The sequence below is a fragment of the Apostichopus japonicus genome, chromosome 21 (genome assembly GCF_037975245.1).
Source record: "Apostichopus japonicus isolate 1M-3 chromosome 21, ASM3797524v1, whole genome shotgun sequence".
NCBI lineage: Eukaryota > Metazoa > Echinodermata > Holothuroidea > Aspidochirotida > Stichopodidae > Apostichopus > Apostichopus japonicus.
The window spans coordinates 5191661-5218568 of NC_092581.1; the positions used below are offsets into that span (position 1 = coordinate 5191661).

The following is a 26908-nucleotide window of genomic DNA, read 5'->3' on the forward strand; positions in this document are numbered from 1 at the left end:
TCGAAGTTAACACTCAAAACTCTGAAGTGTTTAACTTTCTATTAAAGTGAACAAAGGTGTACTTTAGAGATATCCCCACCCCACCCTACCCCCCAAATAAAACAAGACAATAAATAAATAGACAGATAAAAATAAATATATTTTTATTAGTTAATAAAGTTATTTCCGCTTGTTATACCTTACATATAATTATATATTACCATGTATGTTTGTATTACGTTTCTTTACCACGATTTGACAGTACAAACCGCCCTACATGCGCGACAAAATGTATGCGGCCTCTTTTTGGCTGAATCGGCATCCCTTAGAGACGGATATAAGTGTCAGCTTTGATGACCGTTCAGCGTTATAAGCTCATGTATTTCCCGTCTGCCGCAAGTTATATTTCAATAGTTACAAGTACTTCATTGTTGGTTGAAATCACGATTCAAAATTTCTTTCCAGATACGGTTTAGAACAGGGGTGGGCAACCTTTTTGAATGAATGGGTCAGATATAAGTAGTGCAAAATTGACTGGGCCGCACCTAACCAACGACCTGCTGTTCATTTTTAACCTTTGATTCCGAGGATTTTCAAGCAATAGGTGTGTGTACTTAATCTATATTCACAAAAACATAATGACAATACAGTTGAAAATTAATGGGGATAATAGGCCTACCTGACAGCATCATTAGTGCCGATAAATTCTAAGCAGCTAGCTCGTTTTTTGTGATGATGTAAAATAGATTGATTTTTTCTTTTTCTTGAGACATCTCACGGGCCGCAAAAAAATCACTGGCGGGCCGCATGTGGCCCGCGGGCCGTAGGTTGCCCACCCCAGGTTTAGAAGAATTAAATAAGAAAATTAAAAATTCTCAACTGTTCTTTGGGTGGCCTGATGCCCCGATGCCGTGATATAACGACAGAAAAAAAGTGTAATATAGTTCCCTGACTGTTGACCAGCTTTGATCTATTAATAAGTAGGTTATATTTTACATGATCATTTAAGTAGTATTACTTCAGGCACAAATTTAGTATTAATATATCGTAGGCCAAGGATTACAGGAGAGAGATTGCGTGCTGGTAATGCTATACTATATGGCTACACCGGTTGCACGATATTCTCTGCTATACTCTGGAATGTCCTTTTCTGCAGTGCATCAATTTTTTGTTGTTGGTATAAGTGCTTATAACTCAACTCTAGAATCCAGATATATGTTTTCAACTGGTAAATAGCCATCATATGAAAACCAATATACTATATCATGGCACCTGTCAACGTCCGTATGCCATGACCGTTTTCTTCCACCACGGAACTTGAAGAAGATAAAATTTGCCATTATTTTTTTGACAAGTAATTTTCCAGTTTTAACCAACGATCCTTTCCAATTTGTTCAAGTTTTTCCTTCTCCTTCGTCTTCCTCTTTTGATTTAAATGTTTAATAATTGTTTTTAAATCTTTCAAATCTTCACACTTTTTGAACTTTGTTTGATACTAATTTGTTAGCATACAAGATTGGAAAACCCTGACCATCATGTGCATGCCGAAGTAATAACCCGTTTAGGGTTTTGATTGGCGCGTTTCCTCTAAACGCGGATGTACATTTATTTAATTGTGTCACGGTACCTGCATGTGTTTGCGCAATGTCTTCCGTGCCAATGATCTTGACTTATATCACGTGTATTTTCGATTGCTATCATGTTTACGTTGAAGAAATCAGCTGATAGGCCAACAGTATTTACACACCCCCCCTCCCATCCCCAACCCACCCTTACAGTTTTGGGAGCTTATAAATGCTACTATTTGCCAGTTTACTTTGCTGCAAAACAAAAGGCTTTCTCCGATATGTGTATTTGTTAACATGCATTATGATATTAAAATACTGCACGACTATTTACGGGGGTGAAAGAGGAGAGGCGCCATCTGTTTACCTTAAATCGTACCCCAGCCTTCTAGCAACCCTCTATAACCCCTTCTGTTTACCCCCCCCCCCCCCCCGTGATGGACCGGCGGGCTACAGTATATTAGTTGTCGTATTGAAAATGTCGCCTCAATTCTACGTGTATGCCGTGGAGGAGCGTCCATACAGTCAGGAGGGCGGATGCCCCCCCCCCCCCCCCCCGACGGACTCAAATGGACTGCTGGCGCCCTTTTCAGTACTTTACCACTTTTTACTTATTCGCGATTATTGACTTTTTGATTGCGCTCTCATCTACCTATTGACATTTGTCACATTTTGTTGGTGTAATTTGGCGATGACACCTATTTATTATTCGTTTATCTGCAAAGAAGCCAGGCCCGGAAAGGGTCATTTCCGGCGATCTAGGAGTAATATCTTTACTCCAAATAAATTCTGTACGCTCCGCGCCAACCTGTGGTGGCGCTCCGCTTAGATAGTGTCGACAGCGCCCCTACAGACAATTATCGCCCCCTTGAAAAATACCCCTAGCTCCGCCACTGCCCCCGTGATGGACCGGTGGGCTACAGTTTATAAGTTGTCGTATTGCAAATGCCGCCTCAATTCTACGTGTAGGCTTTATAAGGGAACTGTTGCATCTCACCAAACACGTTTATGTTCTCCTTACATTTAAAATATATTAGTTCTGCTGGTGTCTTTCAAGTAACAAGATCGTTAAAAAGTAAATTGTATAACCTTGCAGACAGAGGGTATCCTTTCAAAACTGGGTTGGAAAAATTATAGATAATTGGTTTGCTCTGAGCTGTGGGGCGAATAAACATGTTTATCTAATGAAACTGTGTACAAATCATTTTAATAGGAATGCAATTATTATTATTTTTTATCGAAAACGTAGAACGAATTTTTACGATTCATTTTGATTCATTCCTGCATGGTCGGTGTTTTCATGAATAACATCTTTTGTTTTCGAACATGAAAAGAAACATTAAACTACAGCAGAGAAAATGTCGCAGACGACAACGTGTCACATGGGAGCTGGTATATGTCTTAATGTCAGTTCAGCTCTTGTGTTAAATCTTTTCTGGTCCCGTGGGTATCATGCACATACTTTACTGCTGTATTTTTTAGAAAGTACCGGTGCTTAAGTCTTTTGTAGCGCGAAAAGAGCGGAAGCCGGCGAAATAAACGCCGTCAGACGGGGTGAGAATTAATACACGTATTAATGCCTTACGATTCATGTTATTGCTTCGCGGGAGACACATGTCATGAGCAAAGTTGTAAATCCCATGCGTTTCGTAATAGGTTGTTAACTTTTCGTCAAATTCCTCGATGTGACGTCATCACTATAGAAGATTATTATTCTGTCGCCAAACATGATTGCATAACGGACGGTTTCCCACTTTTCTGAAAATAAACTTTCATTGAAAGTTTATTCGTTTGTGGCGTTCCATGTATCCTCCCTTCCTTTCTTCATTCCTTAGTCAGTCGTCTAACCACATGTCATTCTTATATACCGTGGTTCGTCCATTCATCTATAGCCTTTAAGGTAGCATACGTCCATTAAAAGCCCCATTGACTTACACACTAAATTACAAAAGTAATGTGGTCTCTAAGTTTAGATAGAAGTTTTCACTAGCTAAACGCTACCCATCACCGGATAGCGTGACAAGTTGGCCTTTCATGGCACCATCAATTTTCCGTACCTTGACCATGTAGATTTTTTGCTATCCGAGCCGGAAGTTTTCGTCACTTGTAAACAAACCTCTTCACTCAGTAGTAAACAATTTTCGTACGCTGCTTCTGGAAGGCCTAAAGGGGTCTAAACTTGCCTCAATTGACCCAATTTTCTCACCAAATATACTTCCATTCATGCTCTTCAACATGCAAGCCACAAAAAACTAGATCATGATTGATAACAGGTCAAAAAAGATGTTCTCCTGCTGCTTTTTGGCAGTTTTCCTTTCATTAGTCTATTCAAGCAGTCGTTCGTTCACATTTATCCACGGTCTTCCCTTCACTATTATTGATTAATGTTTTGATTAAGTGACTTATTCATTATTTTGTTTGTGCGTTCATTGATACGTTTGTTTCTCCGTCCATTCATTCAGTCATTCATTTGCATATCTTCAGTGACATGCCCAAGATTTCAAAAGTGAGATGGGGGTGGGGACGGCAAATTCTAGAATTTTCTAGAATTCTAGAATCCCCGACTGAGTAAGGTAAGGACAGGAATATTTAATTTATGGTATAGGACATAGTCCCACACAGGGTATGATCAAGGAGGGGCGTGGCGCATGTGTCGTGGAAGCCGACTCATAAATAGCGGGTCTGGGATCTTTCTCAGGAAAAATAGGAGTTAAGACATCGAATGATGGCGCATTCTAATGCATAAAGCTTAGACTTAACGCCGGTGCCTTCCAATCATTAAGGTCCCCCCCCCCCCAGTTCGAGTCACTCCAAGATTAATGTATGATGTCCAGTTATAGAGTTGTTGACAATCGACAATTATTAATCATGGACGTTAAATATGAATCTAAGAGACTGACTTCGGTCAGCTTGCGGCTTTGATGAGCCAATGAGGCTTTAACACGGGTTCCTGCTTGCAGGAGGAGCTAAAATGCATATATACATACTTTAAATTAGGTCTAATTGCAATGAATAGTCTAATTATTCCAATACTGAATGTAAAAGATACCCTGAATGAACGTTTCCCGCGACTGTCGATGTAAGGGGGTGGACTAAGCCCTCTTCCCTCCCCCCCCCCTACACGCATGTTGCGTATCTTCATTCTTTCTTTTATATTCTTACTGGCACTCGGTCTTCTGTTCGTTTTAATATCACTGGATTAGATCGTTAATTGTACATAGTGAGATCACGCGGTTAAGGGGGTGTCATGTGTCATGTTTTGAACTTCACATTAAATTAAGGGTTAATGACACAGGTCTTGTATTGAAACATCAGTGCGACGTAAAGGCCAAGAAGGATTTAAGCTATATATTGTTTCCCAATGGGAAACTATATGTAAATGTCATCATCCTTCTTGAAGTACTATATGTGATGATGTTGATTTGAAATGACAGAATTTGACGTCATAGCTACATTAAACGGAAACTGTGGGTTTGTTAGTGTGAGCAATGATGCTATGACCGAACGAACTTCGAAAAAGGTCGTACATTACCCTACCGTGCAAGGATAACAAATTCCATAATTTGACTTGTAAGCTTTTCTGAATGGAGTCTACAACAACCAGTATAGTTTCTATACCGAACTATGATTGTGGTTGTTAACCGATGCCGACTGGTATGGGCGGTCTCTAAGTCTCAACCTTGCATGTACAATGGCAATGGATATAAAATCGTCCAATTGAGCCACGTACTTTACAACAATCTATCTCATGGTATTTCAAACCGATTCTGGATCAGGGAAAGAGGAACGGGAATTTGGGAGGATGTAAACTCAAATCAACAGCCGGTTACAAACTAAATAGAGAGATGACACTCCACAATCTATGAACAAACACATAACGTTTGTTATCACTGGTCAGTGCACAGGTTAGCCTTCCAGCTTCCACTTCCAGTGTATCGCCTCTCCCCCTCATCTCCCCACCCCCCCCCCCGTCGACACGCTACCCTCGTGAACCAGGGATCCTTCATTGCATGAACATGACACGTGGCATCAATGTTCATAACCATACCAATCTTCAGGTTAGGGAATTAGCAGTGCGTAGGAATAATTGTTTTCCACCATAGCGCCATCACTTCAATTTGACGTGAGAAAATATTACTCGATCTCCTATCTGTTTTTATGTTATTTTTATATAGTGCTTATTTCAACCAGCGTGAACTGAGAGAACCGCTCTCCTCAAATGTCAGTAAGAACAATAACGAGTGGTAACAGAGGACGAGGAACCAAGAGGTTCGAGAGGGGAGGGAGGGGAGGGAGGGGAGGGAGGGGAAGGGGTGGCATCCGATAAAAGAAACCCGATACTAGGTAGGTTTGAAATTAAGCTTTTAGCTAATTTTACAGTTTATGTGGAATCATTTTTTTTTGTCGGGAGAAGTGGAGGGGAGGGGGGTGGAAGGGAGGGGAACCTTCAGGTTACAGGCAGATCGCACTAGTTTTTACTTTCCTTGGTTTATATTCTCAATCAGTAAATTTGTCGGTCCCTGTATTTCTTCATTTCGCAACCTTTCTCCCTCCTACGAAACGTGGTTGTTTCGTCCGTTCCTATAGTATCCGAGATTCTCCTCTCCTCTTCCCCACCCCACCCCACCCGACCCCTTCGCCACTCTTCTTTTCTTTTCTATAGATTGCGTTGGAAGCTAACAAAAATTGTACTCTTGGAGACATAAAATATATTAACACTTCATCTTAAACTTTCGACTCTTTAGACTTATTTCTTGAATTCATGCTTTATGAAACGTCGAAATTTCGATGTAAGAGGAAAAATTCATTTATATCAAATTTTCGCTTATTTTCTCAAACTGTCGACTTTTTGCTTAAAACGTGGACGATTTTATGTCAACATTGTATCTCGGAATGTCGACTATTTTATTGCGAAATTTCGACTAGTTCCTCGAAATTGCAACTTTTAGATCTAAATTTCGACTTAGTATATAAAACCTTTGTCTTTTCATCTCAACATTTCGATTTTTGTCCTTTTTTTGTTGTTTCCGATTTTTCGCCTGTAAGTTACTGATCACAAAACGTATAAACTTTTCCTACGACTCCTTTTCCCTCAGTTCATGTCCCCTACAGACAATTTGGTATTTCATTTTTGCATTAAATGCTACACTCTTTGCAACTGACGGAGGCTAAAGATAGTCCTTCATTCCTCCAAACAATAATAAAGTCTATCTGGTGAAATCGGTGAAAAAAAACTAAGCACTTAATGATAATAACAGCTTTCCACTAATTACTTATCAAATATGAGTTTGCCTCAGGTATAGGACACATTAATTAGCTAATTGTAATATAACATCATCAGTTTCCACAGACGGGAAACAGGGTATCCATATCCTATAGCTATTGATACAGCTGTTATTTATAAACAAAGTCAAGTCACTTTCTGAGGGCGTCGTTGAACATCTGTTATTAACGTTATACATGTATGTTCTAGTATTTAAACATACAAATAAACAAATTACAAGCAATCAGCCAACAACGCATTTAAGAACATTACAGTATATAAATAGCATTTCACAACGGTAGGCGTTATGTATATAGTAGGCCTATACATTCTCATTAATAACAAAAAGCATATGTAGGGTATACGGTTGATTTTTCTTCTGTATAGATGCTACAGTGTCACAACTTTGACAGCAGTCCGAGCAGTATCTCTCTTTTACCATGGAGGTAAAAACAGCTTTTACACATTGCGATGATGGCTTATTGCTTGCCTTTCATTCAAATCAGGAGGGAGATGGGATTGTCTACATTTTCTTTCCATGGTCTGAATCCATTTAATCCTAAACAGCTCCGCCATTTATAAGCTCTGTAACCGCAATTAGCAGCCTAAGGTGTTTTTCGATGCGTATTGCCAATATAAGTCAAGGTTATACCACACAGCTGGTGAGGAATCAAAGAAGAGAACACTGCATCTCCTTATTAGGATTATCAAACGGTTAGCCGCAGGTCTTCTTACGCCTCAGTTGCGGTAGACTTCCTCCTTTGGTACACAAGACTGCTCTTTGTATACCAACTGTGGCAAGTGTGTGCCTGAGTATTGTTATGGTTATTCAAACGAGCAGCTGTGTTGAGCTAAGTACATTCTGTTACTATACAGTGACGCGAAAACTCTTCTCACCTTGTTCAAAGAGCTCTCTTCAATAGGCAGCAAAAACCAAAATATCCGATTTTGATCATCTTTTGTGTCAAATTTTGAAAGAAATTAAAACCAATTCAGTGGAAGTAGTTTCCTGGCAAATTTCCATATATGGAAGTATGTGAGTGTTGGAGACAGACAACTTTGTTATATGAGAGAACATATTCGGCGACGAATGGAAATTTATTAAAATACCCGTATAAGGGATAAAGTTTTTCAACATCAAAGCTAGCGCGGATTTGTGTAAACGTACATTTACTGGAGACTAAGTACAGGATTTAACCATCCCGAATTGGCAGAAGAGTGTTTTTCATTTTCTAGGCCTGGTCTATCAATTATTGGTAAGTATTCAATATTTTATTATAATTTTTTTTAAATATCATTCAAGTTTTTAATGTATGGATGATGTTTTTTTTATGTATAAGTTTAATGTTTAGATCCATATATATACATATCGGTGAGGGAGGGCGGGCACCTGGGTGTCTGTTGGCAGTAGATATCTTTCGATGATTTACGGTATATCTTTGCTACAATTGTTCAGTTCATTGGTAGATAAAAACTGCTTGAGTGGGAGGATATTAAAGCGACAACTTTGACCACGTTTGTTCCTTAATCCTTATGCTTGTAGTCTTAAAGAGGAGAAAAGAGGGCGGGCTGGGAAAGTCTGCTATATAATTTTCTTTGGTAATCTCCATTTTATTTAGGAATTGTTAAAATTACTGTTTATTACTCCGAAGATAAGACTCTTCCAAATTGTGTCCGTTTACCACTTCGTACAGTTCGCATTTCGTGTTAGGCCTACTTTCCGTAGGAAGTTATAATAGAGGATTGATATTGTTATGTCATAATGCAGTGTTTTATGTCACAATGCAAGCTTTACGACAATTAATGAAGTGTTTTTGTATAGTAAGAATTAATAATGCGCAGCCGCCGGTTTTATTTGGTGCACCAACAATTTGCGCTGTCATGAAATATGTATGTATTCTTCCACTTCAGTATGATCGTGCATGGAATGTATTCAAGCCATAGGTGGAGGTTGGGTTTAGTTTTTGTGGGAAGGGGGTGGGGTGGATGGGAAGATTAATTGCTTAGCAACATCCATGTTGGGTACAATCGATTACTTGTTTACTCATTTTGTCATAAATAACCAAAGGGTCATGGATGGTCACCAGTCACCACAAGTTACAACACCATGGCCTCCCTTCCTGTGCAATGTATTACGTATGCTTTTTGCTGCTTGGCTTACCGTCCTCTACTCGGCTTATACGATATTTTCCTGATTCCATGACTTAGCAGATTGCCATCGAAAGATGTACAGTAATGTAATGCATGGATAAAGACAGCCGGTTCTTTATGTCTTTATTTCCCCCAAACGGTGATTATTTCTTATCAAGAATCATTCAGCCTTTGAAATGATGAGTAAACCAGTCCGTTTAATTTCCAAACTCGTGCACTGACATGAAACGATGTCGCTCTTCTTATTCTTAAATGAGTAAAGATTGCACTGTGAGAACTTACACTGTGTAAAACCATGAATACTGTGTGCTGCATAGTTATACAATGCTATATGTATAAGATAGTATTGAGTGGTACCTACTATACCTGGATGTCTGGTCCTTGACCCGTTTATGAACAATAATTGGTTACACATTTAAATTCCCATGACGGCACAGCTATTCGATTCATGAAGTTCATTGGTTGCATAAGTCATATTTTGTATTCGATCACGTTTGTAAAGTTCAAGGACCGTGTGAGCACGTGACTATATACGTGAGTATTAGTAATATCAATATAGCACTGCAGAATACTTTCAATATGGCAGTATTACCCTCATACTTCCATGCTTTTCAAGATGCGACTTATCTACCGAGATATATTCAACCAGTCTCTTAGCCAGGAATTCTGTGTTGGGTGTATGTGGGAGTGGGGGGGGGGGGTGGGGGCGCATGAACTGTTAAAGGAGAAGCTTGTAACTTGTAAAGTTTTCTTTTAATACATTCATAGAAGTGGCGCAAATGGGTAAGGGGGAGGAGGGGGGGGGGGACATAGTACCCTGCACGAAGGGTTGGGGCTGTGCAACGCATCTGCGCTAGTCTGGTTAACCCTTTGACATCTGTAACACAAACACACTTTTTATACTCGATTGTACCATGGAGCTACCATGGAGCTATAAGCTCCATGATTGTACCCAGAAAGTGTGAGCCAGAATTGTTTTCCAAACACTGGTCACAATCACTGGTAACCGTCACATGATATCCCGTTACCCTGGAAGCGGAACCGGGTGTATTTGTTTCAGTTATCAGTTTGATTGTGTTTATAGGCAGAAACTATCGCGTGAGTGGAAATAAATTCAAGGAAAGAGGAATGGGATTTGTCATGACTCATGAGTGGGAAAATGTGTCAAAATAAAAACATAAAAGTGTTAAAATTTTCTCTATTTAAATAATCTCATTATGGCCTTGGACCTTTGAACTTAAGATTGAATAACTATTTAGTTTTCTAAAATTCCAATGAGTCCTAGGTAGATACATGTGTATCCATGGAGATAAAATAAAATGAAGGGACAAAAACGTGCAGTACTTTTAATTCAAGAAACCGCGTCATCTTGAACCAACTCATAGAGCGCCATTTATATATGGTATAGTCACGTGACTGGTAACCACCAATGGCCGACCGTTGATAATATGTTCAATCATCGAGTAATTATTAATTTTATGTGATTAAACGATCAAAAGATGCAACCATTCTAACCGAAACATCCCGAGCAACGAATACACATTAATAAGTAATGGATTTACCAGCTCCTCCGAGACCAAGAGTTTTGTCCGTCACTATAGCAGATTGTTTTAATCAGGAATGGTGGCACTGGCATTGCTTAAAGCAATTTGTTGGGTATTTAATTAGAATATGTTTTATTTTATACCACAGTTATGTGGATCTGAGTTATGAGATGTGTACACGCATATAGTGTTAGTATGTATGTATTTATATAGACAGAAGTATTAACATTTATCATAGACTTACACGGATACAACAACACTAATATAAATATAGCATATGATTGTGTTTGTGTATACTCAATAAAGTGTTAGTATGGGTATAGAAATAAGGATTGTATGTTTAATACTCAGAGGAGTGCTTCGCATTGAATAAGACATATAAGTATCAACATTTATCATAGAATTACACACGGCTACAACAACACTAATATAAATATAGTGCGTTTTTTAGTATACTCAATATAGTGTTAGTATGGGTATAGAAATAAGGATTGTATGTTTAATAGTCAGAGGAGTGTTTCGCATTGGCTAAGACATAAGTATCAACATTAATGATAGGCTTACAAAGTTACAAGGATACAATAGTATAAGAAATAACATACGATCATTTGTGTATGTACTTTCAATATAGTGTTAGTACATGTGGTATAGTAAGGACTTGCTGTTTAGTACTGGAGAAGTGTTTCGGACTTACAAAGACATAAGTATGAACACTTATCAAAGATATATGCTAAACAGCGATAAATGAAAGAAGGGTATTTATCGTGGCTAATTTGCATTTTGCGGTTGTTGTTTTGCAATCATTATAAAACGAAAACAGTGTTCTTTCAGGAAACTCCATGGTTACTGTAGTTTGATGATGATTGGAATTTTGTTCGGTGGAAGATGAAACAATTCTGAGACTGAAATGCTTTTAAAAGAAACACCGTCTTTGGAAAGAAAATGGAAGAAAGCTCTATTTCCCCAAGTCTTGAAAGGATGTTTTCTCTTTATCTTTATGTTCTGTTTATTTATTTAATTTTGCTAACTCTTCCAGGGGAAGCACATGATCTTATACATGACTCAATACGCTAGGTTACTTTAAGATTAAGCATTCTGTCTAATTAGTAGTTTATGCCTTCGGTAGTTTCTATATGTCACCACTGAGTACCCGTAGGTTAATTATTATACTCCGCACATCAATCATCGGAGAGGCAAACGGTATGCTTGAGTTTAGTCTCATCTAAAAGATTGCTTCAGGATTTATCTCTCCGATGATTGGAGAGAAACATATTAGGCCAAGACGGATAACTGAACGGTTAAATGTATCCCTGCGTAAACACTAAACAGCATATGCATTTACTGAACGATCAGAGTCGCTATGTCATAATGTTGCTCGACTGCATATGCAAAACTACAGCTAAATCAATTCTTGGGAGTTTCCTTTCAGTGTACGATGCAAGTATACCAGAACGTGGCAAAGTATATGGTTGAACTGGTTCGGGAAGGCGAGGGGGGGGGGGGGGTGCGTGGAAAGCGGTAAGTAAGGTGAACCAAAAAACTTGTCCATAGGCCGCCCCCCCCCCACTTGTCTATGGATGAAATGATGAAGTTAACCTTAAACTAGTCGCTTATTTAAAATACAAACATAAAGCGTTCGACTGTACGTATACGTCACAATGCGGATGTTGTCCTGCTCGCCTTATTTGACTACAAGTCTATAATCATACAGGATAATACTGAATATAGAATTATAGAAATGTAACCACGGTAACACGGTCTCATTTATTAGGCGCGTTTTGAAAATCAATCGTAATAATGATATAAATCCTGTGTTTTGGGGAGTGGGTGGGGGTTGGGGTGGGGGGGGTCCAAGCAGGCTTTACGAGACGGTGGATTAGGGGATTACGGCTTCGGAGTCAAGGGTCTGAATTATGGGATTTATGGGGCCCCCCGGTCTGGGAGATTTGGGGACCTGGGGATATAGGGAACAAAGTATGAAGTATTATTTGTTTCGTAATATACCGGTTTTATATTAATTAGGAAAAATGAATACACCAAAAAAGTGGCCCGGTGACAAAATCGTCTCTGGGGCCCGACCTGGTAGTCAACGCCCCTGCCCACAATATAATATATAATATACTAATATAATATAAATATAATGTACCATCAGACCTCCTACGTGAAATTACGCCACAAGGAAACTTCAGAACCACCACCCCCCCCCCCTCTCCGCCAATTTAAAATCATGGATTCGCCCCTGACCATAACACTTTTTTCAATTAAACTGGAAAGGGAAACGGGGTACACAAAATTGATAATAAGGCCTAATCATGGGAAATATAACTTTACATTATACTCGAGACAAATTTGAACATTTTAAAAGTCAATTTCTTAAATTGAGAAAGGACGACCTCTTTACAAAAGTTTGTATTTTTATAGAGTTGTAAGAACGTATATCGAAGATGAATTTGTGTCATCCTATAATAAGTACATTTACCACAACTCTCGATCAGAGCATCTGTCATCAAAATGACCCATTTTCCTCTTGGACGATTTTATTGATGGCTTCAGAGGTCAAATACTTCATGGTTCAGTGAAACAGAATAAAAGTCAACTTTCTTCCTATTTACAGGAGCGCATCTTCATATACTCTTACGCTGCACTTTGTTGTTCCGGAATCTTGAAATGTGACGTAATATCTTTGTGATATCGTACTTCAGAGTGTCAAAGGTCACCTTACACAAAGGACTGGCGTTATAATAGTTCCTTGATCGAATAAGGGACCCCACTGATATTGTGGGTTGAGTGAGTGGCTCATTTATTTCACTCGACACATACATAGTAATGGTACCTAGCTGCCCTTTATTCATGTATTGCACTGGTATTCAGCCATCTGATGGTTAGACTCTCGATTCCAGGCGTTGTATTCAATCGTAACTATTATTCCGTTGCTATGATACAGTGAATCGGTTGTAAAAGCCATAAATTACATTAAAATCTCCTATGCCATTTATACAAGAAACGTATCCATCTTATCAGAACATGATTAATTCTTACCGAAGTCAAGATGATTCGTCTTAATCCTAAACCTCATTTGCATAAATTTGCCAACATTTAAATTTGGCCAATCGCAGTTTGTAATACACCTGTACGTTAACCAGACACTTTATTCGCCTTCGCCTTTATGTTGCTGAACAACTCTTTGTCAGCTACTGTAGCAAACATCTTCATAACAACATCTAGACGACATGTATCACTGAGCATGCGCTGTTTATGTTAATATCACTGACACTGTCATGGTTTATTGACATAATGTTAGCAAACGACAATCTAGTTCTGTATCCTAATAAGGTGTTTCTTAAATTTTATAGTCATCATTTACTGGATTATGTATTTTAGAATTATATATAATTCATATCATATAGGTCTGTGAAGGTTAAGTAGCATAGCTCCTCGTATTACCTGTCCAATTGTGAATGTTGTTGGTTTGAATCTTCTCTTAATTTCCCTCGAGATGGGAGCTTTACACTCTGAAAAATGAGCCGTCTGGCGAGTTAGCTCTTAAAGGGGTAGCCTGGTCCGCTAGACAGAACAGAGTTGAAACATTTAAAATTATTCTCGTCGGTTATAGGAAGTTAGGCATCACAAACAACGATCCCGGTAGCACACTTTGGTTTGCTAAGGAAAACAGTTGGAAGATCCTATGAAATTAGTTATTGACAACGGGCCGGTACTTCATAACTGTTTGTAAGTTGTTAGTGGCATTGTTGTCCTTTAAAAAGTGTATGCATGATAATCACAAAACTTACCAGCAAGAAAGTACTAAAAAGGAATGTTAAAGGAAAGGTATGTGATCGAAACGTGGTCATGACGTCGAAGTTTAAACGTACTTAGGTTATTACCATTCTCGACAAATCGACAGATAAATAAACACCAGAACAGAAAGCAGAAACTAGAAAATAAATCGGTAAGCCTGAAGACATTCACATATTTTCTATCAATACGTTAGTGTTTTCCTTGCAAAATACACCCAAAGATTAACGGTTGTGTGTATTACACAATGTTACAGTTACATTAAGTTTGACTTACTTCGGGTTGAGGTTTCACCTAACATCGGGGAAGAAGTTATTTTTTACCTTGTGACATTTGGACAATCCCTTTAATAATAGAAGTAGAAAATAACACACTATTCGTGTTTTGATTTATCATAATGTCGAAGCTGTAAAGAGCAAAACTTGCGTAATAAAAGAGGAGACGAAATATGGAAATCTGAATCCAGATGTAATTATTTTACAATTTATAACGTCAGGTGCGTCTTGAAACCAGAATATTGCTTTTTAACGTTGATTTATTTTACACTTTTTTCCGCATCACATATGAAATAATTTATGCTTTTCAATGCGGACCGATATAAATAAACAAAATCTAAACGTTTTGTGGCAGTGAACAGTTATACCTTATTATTGAATAATTTAGATTTGTAGTGTTTGCATACTGCCAAGTTAATATTTGTGAATTTTGCCTTTCATATGTTTATGTATATGTATATGTATATATATATATATATATATATATATATATATATATATATATATATATATATATATATATATATATATATATATATATTTGTACTTGTGAAACGATTCAGTCATCTTGTTTCGCATTTTGCTGCCCTATATTGTAGATTACTGATGCCCTGTTCGGTTAATATCCCCTGCTCTATCAGTTCACCACCCCTTTCGATCTCCCAGGATGAACCAATTCGCCACCCCGTGGCTCACCTACAGAGGTATATAACGATACCTATGAACTGTGAATAAATACCTTCGGGTGGTTAGTAAGCAAAGCCCGGTGGTTTGTGACTCACTCACCACATTAGTATCAAAGATTAGCAGATAATACATGGATGTCTTCGTCAATGTTTCTGGATTTTCGTTCAAGAAAACCACACAGGTATAAGAACAGAAGTTCTTTTGTCTTGAATTACTCGAAGGACCACGACAGCAATTACTACCAAACATGTATAGTTCACCACATTCAGTGGTAAAATGAAAGTAAAATCATATCAGGGGAATATTTCAACGGTATACCGTAGCTATTGGCGGTTTACCGTAGCTATTGAAACTCAACTCAGCTCAAACCGCGCTCTGAAAAAGTAAACTTTCCGTTGCTTGCAAGTGAAGTTTTCTTCTTGTCGCTACAAAATACAGACAGTAATCAAACGTGATACCTTGTTATCTTTTATCTAGACATGAGATGTCCATCGCTGCTATGTACACTGTGTTGTGGGTATCGACCGTAGCTGCTGTATGTATTGACAGTACACTAGTGTCTAATTACCGACGGTAGCAAGCTGTGTGTGTATCTTCTGGGATCGATGGTGGTGTATAACACTTCTGTAAGTTCTGTTACACCTCATTCGAAAGTAGGTTAGAATACCGGCATGAGACGTAAACTTCTATGTGCGCGAGTCATCACACCCTTTGAAACCGTCGACCAAAGATCAGCATCACCTTCGGGAAACTGTAGTAGTCGCAGTAGTCTTGTTTTCTCTAGTTTTACCGTCCTCAATGTCTTGACCAACAATAGAGGGCGTCTGATTGTTTCTTTGCTATGTAGTTTCACTCTCGATGTGAAGTTGTATGTAGCTTACCATGACTCAAACGGGAAGAATAACAAACATGTTTTTTTTTTTTTTTGATACGGTCGTCTGCACATTTTGTCTGGACATGATACATCGATGTTGTTTCTACTTTCATACCTACAAATCTAGAAGAGTGAATCAAGTTCATTGTTGTAGCTAAGTATGGAGTTCCGAGGGTTCCATCGTCTATAGGAAGAGGAAGAGGAAAGAAGATAACGTACCTCGGAGGAAATAACTCATCTGATCATATGGAAAACACGGTACAATAAATCATAGTAATGATAGCGATGTTTATCAAGGATAAGCATATGGAGCTCATTTTGCTATAAATAGACCACATGGAGGTTTCTATAGTCACGTCAAGTAATTCAAAAATGACGTAATGGATTAATTTGTTCAGGTGTTCTCAACCATAGAGGTTCGGCTGTTGAAGCATTCATTGATCAAGGACAATTATGTATGCAATGTGTGCACGAGCAGCTGTACGGCTTCTATGTATGCTATTGGATCCACACAGTGATTGCGTTCGAACTATACATGAGCGTTGGCTATGGTGACGTCAGGTGCGGCTGTATAGTGACGTCATACATCATCAGCGAATATTTAAAGATCTGAGATTTAATAATTGAATCAACGAACACCTTACCTCAAATAGACTAGTAAAATATCTGGCAGTTATTGGATTATTGTTGACTGAACATTTCATGTTTTCTTTGTTTGTTTACGTGCCAGCAATATACACGTGGTTCCCTACATGTTCGGGACTGGCGGAGTGGGGGGGGGGTATCATTGTCCGACTTTTCGGGGTACTTCCTTCACCTGTTCGGGACTGGCGGTGGGGCGGGGGGGGGGGGCGTTGTTGGTGCCCTGATACTTGACAAATTTGCTCACTCACTGTTATAGTGTATAGTTGTCTGGTAGTTGTACTTCGATATGATTCTTCAAACCTTGAGTTTTAATTCCAGACGATACCGCGATGTTATACTCAGTCATATTTTACCGTGGCTTGGTCATGTGTTTTATGTCATTCCATGGTTATATTATGTGGTTACATAAACAATAAGTGGGTTATTTTCCTTCAGGGAAATCAAAATAACACCGCAACCCGCACAAAATATTGCCCTTTATTGTCAACAAACTGCTTTGATGAAAGAATGACATTCCAACAATCTATTTCAGATCAGAAACCTAACTTGACGAGAAATGTACGCTTGAGGCGGCCTATTCACATGTTCAATGAACCCTACACAGTCATGGTTAAAGCATGTAAATAACTTTATACGAACCGATTTCGACACACAAACGGTTCCAGTCCAACCTTCACCTTTGAAACCCTCATTCTACACAAATCACACGAAATGTAACCAAGCCAACTATTGTGGAATAGACTGTTTTGTGTTAGTTTAACTTTTCCATAGATTAGTTGTCATTATTAACCATGGCAATATCCTTGTGTAAGTTGTGTGCTTAATTTTATATGGAAATTTGTTTATTTAAGAAGTGTCCTTCTTGCAATTATCTATCATACGTCATCACACAAATATGCGTTGGTTTATGGGGGAGGGGACCCTAAAACATGTGATCTACAGATCCAGTCAGGGAGTTCCCTGGTCTATTTGATATGTCATTAAACTTAACTCCACAGTTGTTGGTCGATCGCTCTTATCATCCAACCACCAACGAGAAAATCAGCGCATAAAGATGACGTTAAAGAAAGTGGGAAGGGGAAGTGTGGGAGAGGGTGGAGTACAAAAAGGTCAGCCGTAATAACCATACATGACTGCAACGATGTCCTCTGAGTATCTCAGTATATGTTTGTGTTCTTTTTAATCTATACATTTATCATGGTCCAATAAAAAAAAAATAGGGAAACACGTCAAAAAGTATGTTGTGGTGATTCGCTTTGCAATATCAAAGATCGTACAAGTATACAAAGAATGTATCCCATTGTACGAGTAAAGAAAACCTTTATACACAGATCTAGTTCTTTGAAATTGGAGAATTTCAATTCGACAGTGCGCCCCCGTTTCCCGTTTGTTGACTGACAGTATATTCTGTATTGTTTGGATTACACTGCACACTGTCGTTCACACTGATACTTCTTGAATGTACAGTAGAGAACGTTTCATTTGACAATTATTCCTTTCATACTGGAATTATTTATGTTTAGTGTGTTAAAACAAAGGAAGAGTTATAAATATGTTTTACGTGCGTCTGTCCTCTCGTTGATCGTAAGTACATTTCATGATATTCTGTAAACATATCGTATTGTGTATTCTTAAAAGTTATTGTGTTCGTTGTATATTACTGCATGTATTACATGATGTTAATTAACACAATTAATAATGTGTGAAAGACAATATGCATTTGTCGTGTAGCATCTGGTGTCTTAATACGCTAATGCTACAGGGTAACACTTCCAGACCGAAAGTCAAACAGTGTATATTTTGTATATTTCTTAATGAGACGAGGTGAGGTGTGAATGGTAAGGAAAGGCTTGACGCTCAAATTCAGCAAAAGGCGATACTGTGTGTTTATCGTAGTTGTTGTGTGTGGGCACTGAGTGAGGTTTAAGAAGTTTTACCTGAGACAAGCAGTGCACATCCGAGGGGAGGGGAGAGGGGGGATGGGTCACTTTCGTCATAAGAGATTGATCTGCTGTGTTGAAAGTAAAATTGGAGGTGGACATAACAATAAATTGTTCTGCGTGTTTCAACAACAGTCCTGGAATATTCAAAGCTAAAGAATGTAGAATGCCAAAGTGAATTATATATTTATGATTATTTTTAAAGAATATGCCTATATATATATATATTTGGTAATCTTTATTTTACATGTTTTAAAGGAAATATGTTTGCCGTCGTATGACGCCAAACCCTTGTAGTACCAAACAGACCATGCTTATACGATAATAAAATACATATTCTATTCTGCTTTAAGAAGTAGCATCCGATTCAAGCGTGGACGATCGGACGAAAAGTTGGTATTCTTTGTCAATATATGTACGAAAGCAGTACACAATAAGTATAGGCCTAATGTCCTAACTATGTTATAGTAAGTTATATACGACGTACCACCTCTAAGATTAGTTTCTTGGTATTTACGACATTTAGCGTTTACGTGTACATTACACATGTAACACACACACACACACACACACACACACACACACACACGCACACGCACTCATTGACATACAGACTGACTAGGTGGTAATCAGGAATGACGGGTATTTCCTTGATGGTAATGATACTTTCTGTCACCCCCAACTCCACCCTTTCAGTGTATTCCTGTATGAGTTTATTAAACTACATTTGCACAGGTATTTATAGTATACATTATGTCAATGACCCACTATACTCCAATCCAACAGCTACTGTAGAATAGATTAAATTATGTATAGTACAGACCATGTTAAAGCAGTGTAGCCAAATTTATCAGCTGATGACATTGAAAAGTATAATGGCAACATTGAATGGGATGCTTGGATGATAACGCTGGGACCGGATTGGTTGTTCCTATAAGAACAAAGCTACTTCACGTGTGATTCTCATGTCTCCTCATTACATATGCACTCTCGTTATATCGTGTGTACAGCACTGGCTTCTCTACGGTCGATCGCCATTCTTATTGAACCGTCATTACGAGTTGTCAGAGCTATTTAATTGGGTGGAATTAATCTGATCCTTGCACTAAAATCAAACAGAAACTGAAGGTTTGATCGCGTATGCATATTTGTTTTTTACAGTAGGCCTACTGTAGTGTAGTTTTGATTCATTGTCGTGTAATGTTCTGTATGTAGGTATGTACAGTACTAATACAGCAATATTTTCTGTGGGTGGGGGAGGGGGAGGGACGAATGTGGAATGCGGCTTCAATGACAACAGTAAAACACCCTCTTTCTAAGAATCATGCATCGGCCCCTGCATAGTGCAACATGTACTATGTAGCATACACGTACTAGAAGTCGATACAATCCTACTTTCTCTGTGCTGTGCCTACACTGTAACTTACTGTGCATAATTAAGTATGTAATAATGTGGGATGAATTTGCAAAAAAGGACTTTGTATCTATGACGTCATCGCTGCATCATAGGAGGAAGAATGAAACGACAGAAAAGAAGTCATGCAATTTTACTGGATGAGAAAGTTTCACGTGATCAGTCAGTTGTATTATTCACTAGTTCTCCATGAATTCGACAGTTGTACGCGACGAACCCTTCATGAATATAAAAAAGAAGTTTATCGTGCGTTACAGTTAACATATATGTGTTGATAGTTACAGAACGTGAAGGCTTCCACGACGACACAGGCGAATCATATTGCAAGTTTGTACTAGCGGTGTGTGTTTAGTTAGTGGCCTCTTGCAGACAGACAGTTGTAATCATAATTAAGAAATCCTTTTTTAGCATTGCTTCGGGGAAGAAAAGTCACAAATGAGATTATTATTTGTCTATGTAGATTGATCCCTTCCGTCCATTTCTACCGCAGCTGTTTATTACTAATGAAACACGCTGCTATGGTGAAACGTGTACATCTGTACATGAATTTTTAAGTCACAGCGTATAGACTGAATGTCTTAGAAATGACAAAGTAGGCTGGAAATGCTGCAGTCTTATTTAGAGGAGTCAAGATATAGCAGTGGCGTAGGAAGGTACTTCTGAGTGGGGGGGGGCTGAAGACTGATGGCCGGCCTGGGGGAGGGGTCCAAGGGGTGTCCCCCTCCCCCTTTGGATTTTTTTTTGCATTTCCAGGTGGCCTCAGATGCAATTTGGTGCAATATAGCACACTTCAACCCACCCACTCCATTTTGTATATAATTTTGCATTTTCACCTGGCCTTAGATGCAATTTGGTGCTCCAAATGAGATTTTTTTCTCATTTGGAAATGAAAAAGGGGTTTTCTGACTTGCGAAGTGGGGGCGGGGCGGAATGATACTTCCGCCCCTCCATATTTTTCATCGGGGGGGGGGGGGCTGGCGCCCCCAGCCCCCCCGTTCCTACGCCCTTGAGATAAAGACATATTGTCCGTGTGTGTGTGTGTGGGTGTATGTATGTATGTATGGAAGAACATATTGTTCTTGTCTGTATGTATGTATATATGTTAGTATGTATGTGTGTATGAATGTCAGTATGTATATCAATCTGCGCATGTGTGACATAAGGATACCGTGTACGTCCTACTCAATACTCCGGATATGTAACCTACATACCCATATGGTAAAGAGATCACCCTTTCTCTGTTCTGTCACAGACTGCTCACCTAATTAATATTTTCCTCTTACCTCTTTCCTCTTAACATAAACTGGGCATATACATTGCTTAATGAGTTAAAGAAATATTCATAAATTAATAAGTGACATTTTGAACGGTAGTCATCACAGCCTAGCTTTAATTGACAAGGAAATGAGATGGAAGATTTCGCTCGGCTTTAACCGGATGTTACTTTCCCCGTCTCCCGCTGGTGCATCGATCTATATTTAGGATGAAATACAGAAGTTATTCAAAAATGAGACTTTAGATCATTTTTGTCTCAATTAATATTCTATTTGGTGTTTTCTATCCATATAATTTTCTTCTTTATTATTGGAATGCTATAACATGTGAATACACTACAATCATTGGGGTATTTATAACTTACACATCTGCTAAAGCAAAGTTGGGGCTCTAATTAATCCAAGGTCAAATAATACAATGAAATAAAAAAGTAAATAAAAAAGAACAAAATGATATTAGTGTACAACTACGAAATCATACTTGTTTGCATCAAGTTCACTTTTGTTACAAATCATGTCAACTTGAAATTTTGTTATTCTCGAAAATGATACATAGGAATGAAAGGCAAAATTCACCAGGGATGCTTAATATGTGTAGGCTACTTCTGTCATTACCCCCCCCCCTCCCCTCTTGACCACCCTTATGAGGTAAGACTGATATTAATCGAGAAATCAATTATCATGCAGACATTCATCGGCAAAAGTATATACAGTCGTGTTTATGTAGTTTAACCTTGAAAACCAGTCGTTTTGATTGTTTGGAGTAAGTTGAACAATGGTTTTACACGTTATGAAGGACCGAATGGACAAAGCCCAGCGTTACCTTCTTTTATTCTCACTTGTATAGTATTGAAATCCACTTCAATGTAAGCCGGTCTCTTCCAAAAAACTTGTCATAAATGCGAAGGCTATCGTGTGGGGCGTCATCTCAGCGGGAAAGTTACTTGTATAGGCTATTGCAGAATGGTGTTCGCTTGCTCTCAGATTTCAGACTACCAACCGTGACAGAAAATATGATTTTGGCGGGAAACACCATCAGGCACTTTACACCTTAAATGATATTGCAACTTAGTGCCGTCAGCCAATTGACTAGCCATATGAAGACAACGGCTGGCGAAAAGTGTACTGTCAAATTTTGAAAGAGCAAATGTGGATGTAACTATACTAACAACACCAAACAGCAGTAATGATTCTCCATAATTTATACCTTTACAAACCACGGCCCACCCCACTCCTTCCGTCGTTAGGTGAAATTATAAAAAGGTGGCGCTAAGGAACTTTAGAAAATGTGCCCCTCCGGGCCCACCTACAAGAATGAAAGTACCATTTAGAATTTTCTATAACATCCTTCGTTAGATATTATGTAGTAAACCCTGCAGTATGTGAACCTTACTTTAAAATTTCGTATGGATTTTCTTGTTCGGTGAATTATAATAAAATACGCAGACGCGGTTTTTGTGGGATGAACGTATCGAAGGATATCTGTCAACAAACTTGAAGTTGTTCACAGCATGGGCAGGATGTGGACATTACCACTGCTATTAATTAACTTGAAAATGAGTCCGCAAAAACGTTAATAATAACTTATGTACATCATATACACAGAGGTGGTTTTAACCACATCATGTTAATAATGATATTTTCTCATCTCTTTTATGTTGTTTCAGATGATTGTTTTTCAACGTTCTAGCTGCCAGGATATATAAAGATCAGTTTAGACGAAGGTCATATCCCATTCATTTTGTGACGTATCTGAGCTAGACTGCAAGAGGACATATGCCAGTCAGTCTGCAAGAGGACATATCCCTTTCATTTTGTGAGAAGGACATATCTCAGTCAGTCTGCAAGAGGACATATCCGTTTCATTTTGTGAGAAGGACATATCTCAGTCAGTCTGCAAGAGGACATATCCCTTTCATTTTGTGAGAAGGACTCACTGAGTCAGTCCGCAAGAGGACATATGCCATTTAGTCTGCGAGAAGGACATATGTCAGTCAGTCTGCAAGAGGACAAGTGCAATTTAGTCTGTGAGAAGAACATATCCCAGTCAGTCTGCAAGAGGACTTACAGTATGCAATTTAGTCTGTGAGAAGGACATATATCTGATTCAGTGTGCAAGAGGACATATCCCTTTCATTTTGTGAGAAGGACATATCTCAGCCAGTCTGTAACAGGACATATGCAATTAAATTTGCAAGAGGACATATCTGAGTCAGTCTGCAAGAGGACTATATATCCAATTCTGTCTGGGAGAAGTGCTTATCCCATTTAAGAACACTTCTGGAAGTGAAGCACATCATTTCACATAATTCCGTATGTAGAATAAAGTGACAGGACAATGGCATATTTACATATCCAAATCTGGTTACCCCTTTTCGCACTTTTTACTGGCACATGCGCATTGACAGATAAATTTAGCCGGGAACCTGTAAACCAAACTGTGAGAGCTGGGGAGACTGTGACATTTCATTGTACTGTTGCAAGTTCACGTAGTACCTACTTATATGTCTATTGGTACAAAAGCTTCGGCTACTCCAACTCGCCTTCCATGCCTATTTCTTCTGCCAGGACTATTAACTCAAATGCCGATAGTCGGTATTCGATAGTCGGTACCGGTTTACAATATAATCTACAGATAAGAGACGTCGAGGTTGGTGACACTTCGTATTATAAGTGTAGATACTACAATGGACAATACTTTGATTCTCAAATCGCAGAGTTAAGCGTGTTTGATGAATCGCGTACACCGCGATGCCGGTACCAACCGTTGAACCCCGAAGTGGGAGCAATGGTGAGTATTTCATGTGCTCCCGGATCACCTGCATCTAGAAGTACTCTTACGTTATGGAGAGGTACACATGGTTACCAAGTAACCAACTTAAATCGACAATCTGACGGTTCTATTACATACCGGTTTCAACTTCGGGAGAACGATAACAATAGAGAATACACCTGCAACAATGGCAGAACATATGACAATATTCACAATTGTTCCGTTACACCTTTAAGTATTAAATCCACCATTTCCTTCACACCGGGTGTCAACTACGGTATGCCCGGTGACGAAATTCGGTTTTCGTGTCAAGCAACTGGAGTACCGGCTTTTTCTTCCTACCGGTGGTTACTTGGGGTAGGTGCGAATACTCTACGGATAACTACATCAGTCGGTAGATATATATTCTCAACCAACGGTGACTCTGCGAGACTAACCATTCTCGGATTAAAATTATCGGATAACAATACCGCCGTTCGATGTGTAGCTGTGAATAACCTAGGTCACAGAGAAATGGCGCTCGGTAAAATAATTGTGCAATCTTCTCACCACATTCCAACTGACGTCATAACAACAGCCAAACCTATTGCAGTACAAACAACACACGGCAGTGTTGTACAGGAATTTCCATTGGATGTTACCACCGTAATGGATCATCGTGAAAAGGCGGTTTTGAAGTCTGAACCTCCGATTGAGGGCGTTTCTTCAGAAAATACGTCACAAAAAGATAACTCAACAAACGTTAAGATCTCGTTGAATAAATCCCCAAATAAAAAGAACTCGGTTGCTTTGCCGATCATTTTAACGTTACTTTTTGTGCTTTTAATAGTTATTATAATTATTTTCATTATTCTAATCAAGAAAACAGACAAACCCCCACCAGAATTGTTGAAGCGATTATCACTGCGGAAGCCCGCTGTTTTGAAGAGAATATCAGTAAGGCGTCCGCAATTCCTGGAACGCTTTACTATAAGGAAAAGTTGGCAAGGCGCAAAGCTAAAAGTAGAAGCCGGAGTCGACGCTTTGCAGAAGAGGGCCACGTGGGGTGGCAGACCGAACGAAAATGAAGAAAAGAGAAAATCGCTTAGAGATCAAATCGAGGTAGTGGTGAACCCACCCCCTCCTGAATGGAAACTTAAAGTCGAGGACGTCAATAAGGCACAAAGAAATCGATTAATGAGCCATCACGCACCTACAGGGGGGTATTCCGCGAAAGAGAAGGATCTATTAAATTCGTTAATGACTGGGACAATACAAATGAAAACACTGGAACGAGTTGAAGGGATTGATATCATATCTGTGAATCCTGAAGATGTTGAATCACAGTCAGGATCTGATATTGAAGAGGAAGGTACATACGGGATATCGGATAAGGAAAGAGAAAGAAAGGGGAAGCTTTGTGAACCACAAGATAAAGAAGAACGTCCAAAGATTGCTACCATAGTAACGAATGACACGGATGCGCAGTCGCGGTCAGAAACAGAGAATACAAAGCAAGATATAGAAGCTGAAGTTGTATACGCGAACTCAAGCGTAGCTATGGGTAAAGAGAATGACAATGAAGATTCTTTGCAAGCGGACGTTCCGCGGGAAGTGAAATATGCGGAATTGGACTTAAAAATATCAGGTCCATGGGACGCCAGAGATATCATCCAAACAGAGGCAAAGACCGCTTATGCCGTTATTGATCATAGGAAGAAAACCCCAGTTGTACGTAGCACGTGTAACTTGTAATCTTTGAGATTTATTTAACTTCCATTGTACAGTTACACCGAATAAGCTTTCAGAACCAAAGTAGGTAAATTGTAAGATATTTTTGTAAGAATATGAAACATATTCGTCTAGCGAGACGTATACATAAACAAAACTGTACGGTATAGGTGTGCGTGGAATGAATGAAAAGGTGTAAATGTAACTAACAGCCTATCAATTCATTTAAACGTGTTGCAAAATCGAAATTTTAGCAATTGTCTGAATTCGGATGAGCAATGTTATAAATGTGAAAACATTTCGTCAAGTTACAAAAAACCCACCCACACGCTCCCAGCATTTTCATTATAGCAAGAAAGTGTTGTAATTGTATAAAAACTTCAAAATGCTGCCAAGTTTTTAATCATCCATTCCTATTGCCTTTCAAAGCAAAAATATACGCACTGTGTATCAAGATTATGCATATATCAAAGTAAATGCTTTGTTGTTCTTAGGATTAATCGTAATCCTCTCCGCCAAGGTAATCTTTTTTTTGTAAGGTGACGTAAAAGACGCAAATATATATATCACATGTGCAGACGACAGATAAATGGCGGGAATGACTCATTGCCTGGCTGACGGTGGGTAAACAACATTGAAGTGCAAGGTGTTAATGTGTCGGATCATGGATCCTCACATCCGATTTCATATTTTTCGATTACTGTTGTTGGCAAGACTTGACAGCTTTGCAAATTTGATTAAGGCCTGAAGATGTTGAAAGGTGGGGGTATTGTTAGAGATGGACGGGAAGAGGGGCGGGGCGGGTGTCGTCGAGGTTGTAATCGTGGACGGGTTGAAACCGGAATAACTGTTCTTAACATAAGTACAATATTATACTTTTGTGTTATAATCACACAATGATACATTTAGTTGATGACTTAACTGAATCAGACCATGTATTCGGTTTGAATTTTGACATAATCTTCATTTCTTTGCTTTATTAAAAGGTCTTAACAAAAGCATTACATATGTTCACTGAC

General features: G+C 38.8%; 1 protein-coding gene across 2 annotated transcripts; it reads left to right on the plus strand.

The window, feature by feature from the left end:
* The first annotated feature begins 7159 nt into the window (after positions 1 to 7159).
* LOC139963218 (uncharacterized) lies at positions 7160 to 26868 on the plus strand. Of its 2 annotated transcripts, none has more exons than XM_071963800.1 (2): positions 7160 to 8063; positions 23074 to 26868. In XM_071963800.1, exon 2 carries the CDS (start codon positions 23745 to 23747, stop codon positions 25911 to 25913), a length of 2169 nt encoding a protein of 722 aa, XP_071819901.1. In that variant the 5' UTR covers positions 7160 to 8063; positions 23074 to 23744; the 3' UTR covers positions 25914 to 26868. The 2 variants fall into 2 exon arrangements, with proteins under 2 accessions (XP_071819901.1, XP_071819899.1); XM_071963798.1 differs by lacking the exon at positions 7160 to 8063 and adding an exon at positions 18206 to 18362.
* The last annotated feature ends 40 nt before the right edge of the window (positions 26869 to 26908 follow it).

Excerpts from the sequence above, each read along its gene's own strand:
- LOC139963218 (XM_071963800.1), top strand. The coding sequence starts at position 23,745 with ATGGCATATTTACATATCCAAATCTGGTTACCCCTTTTCGCACTTTTT.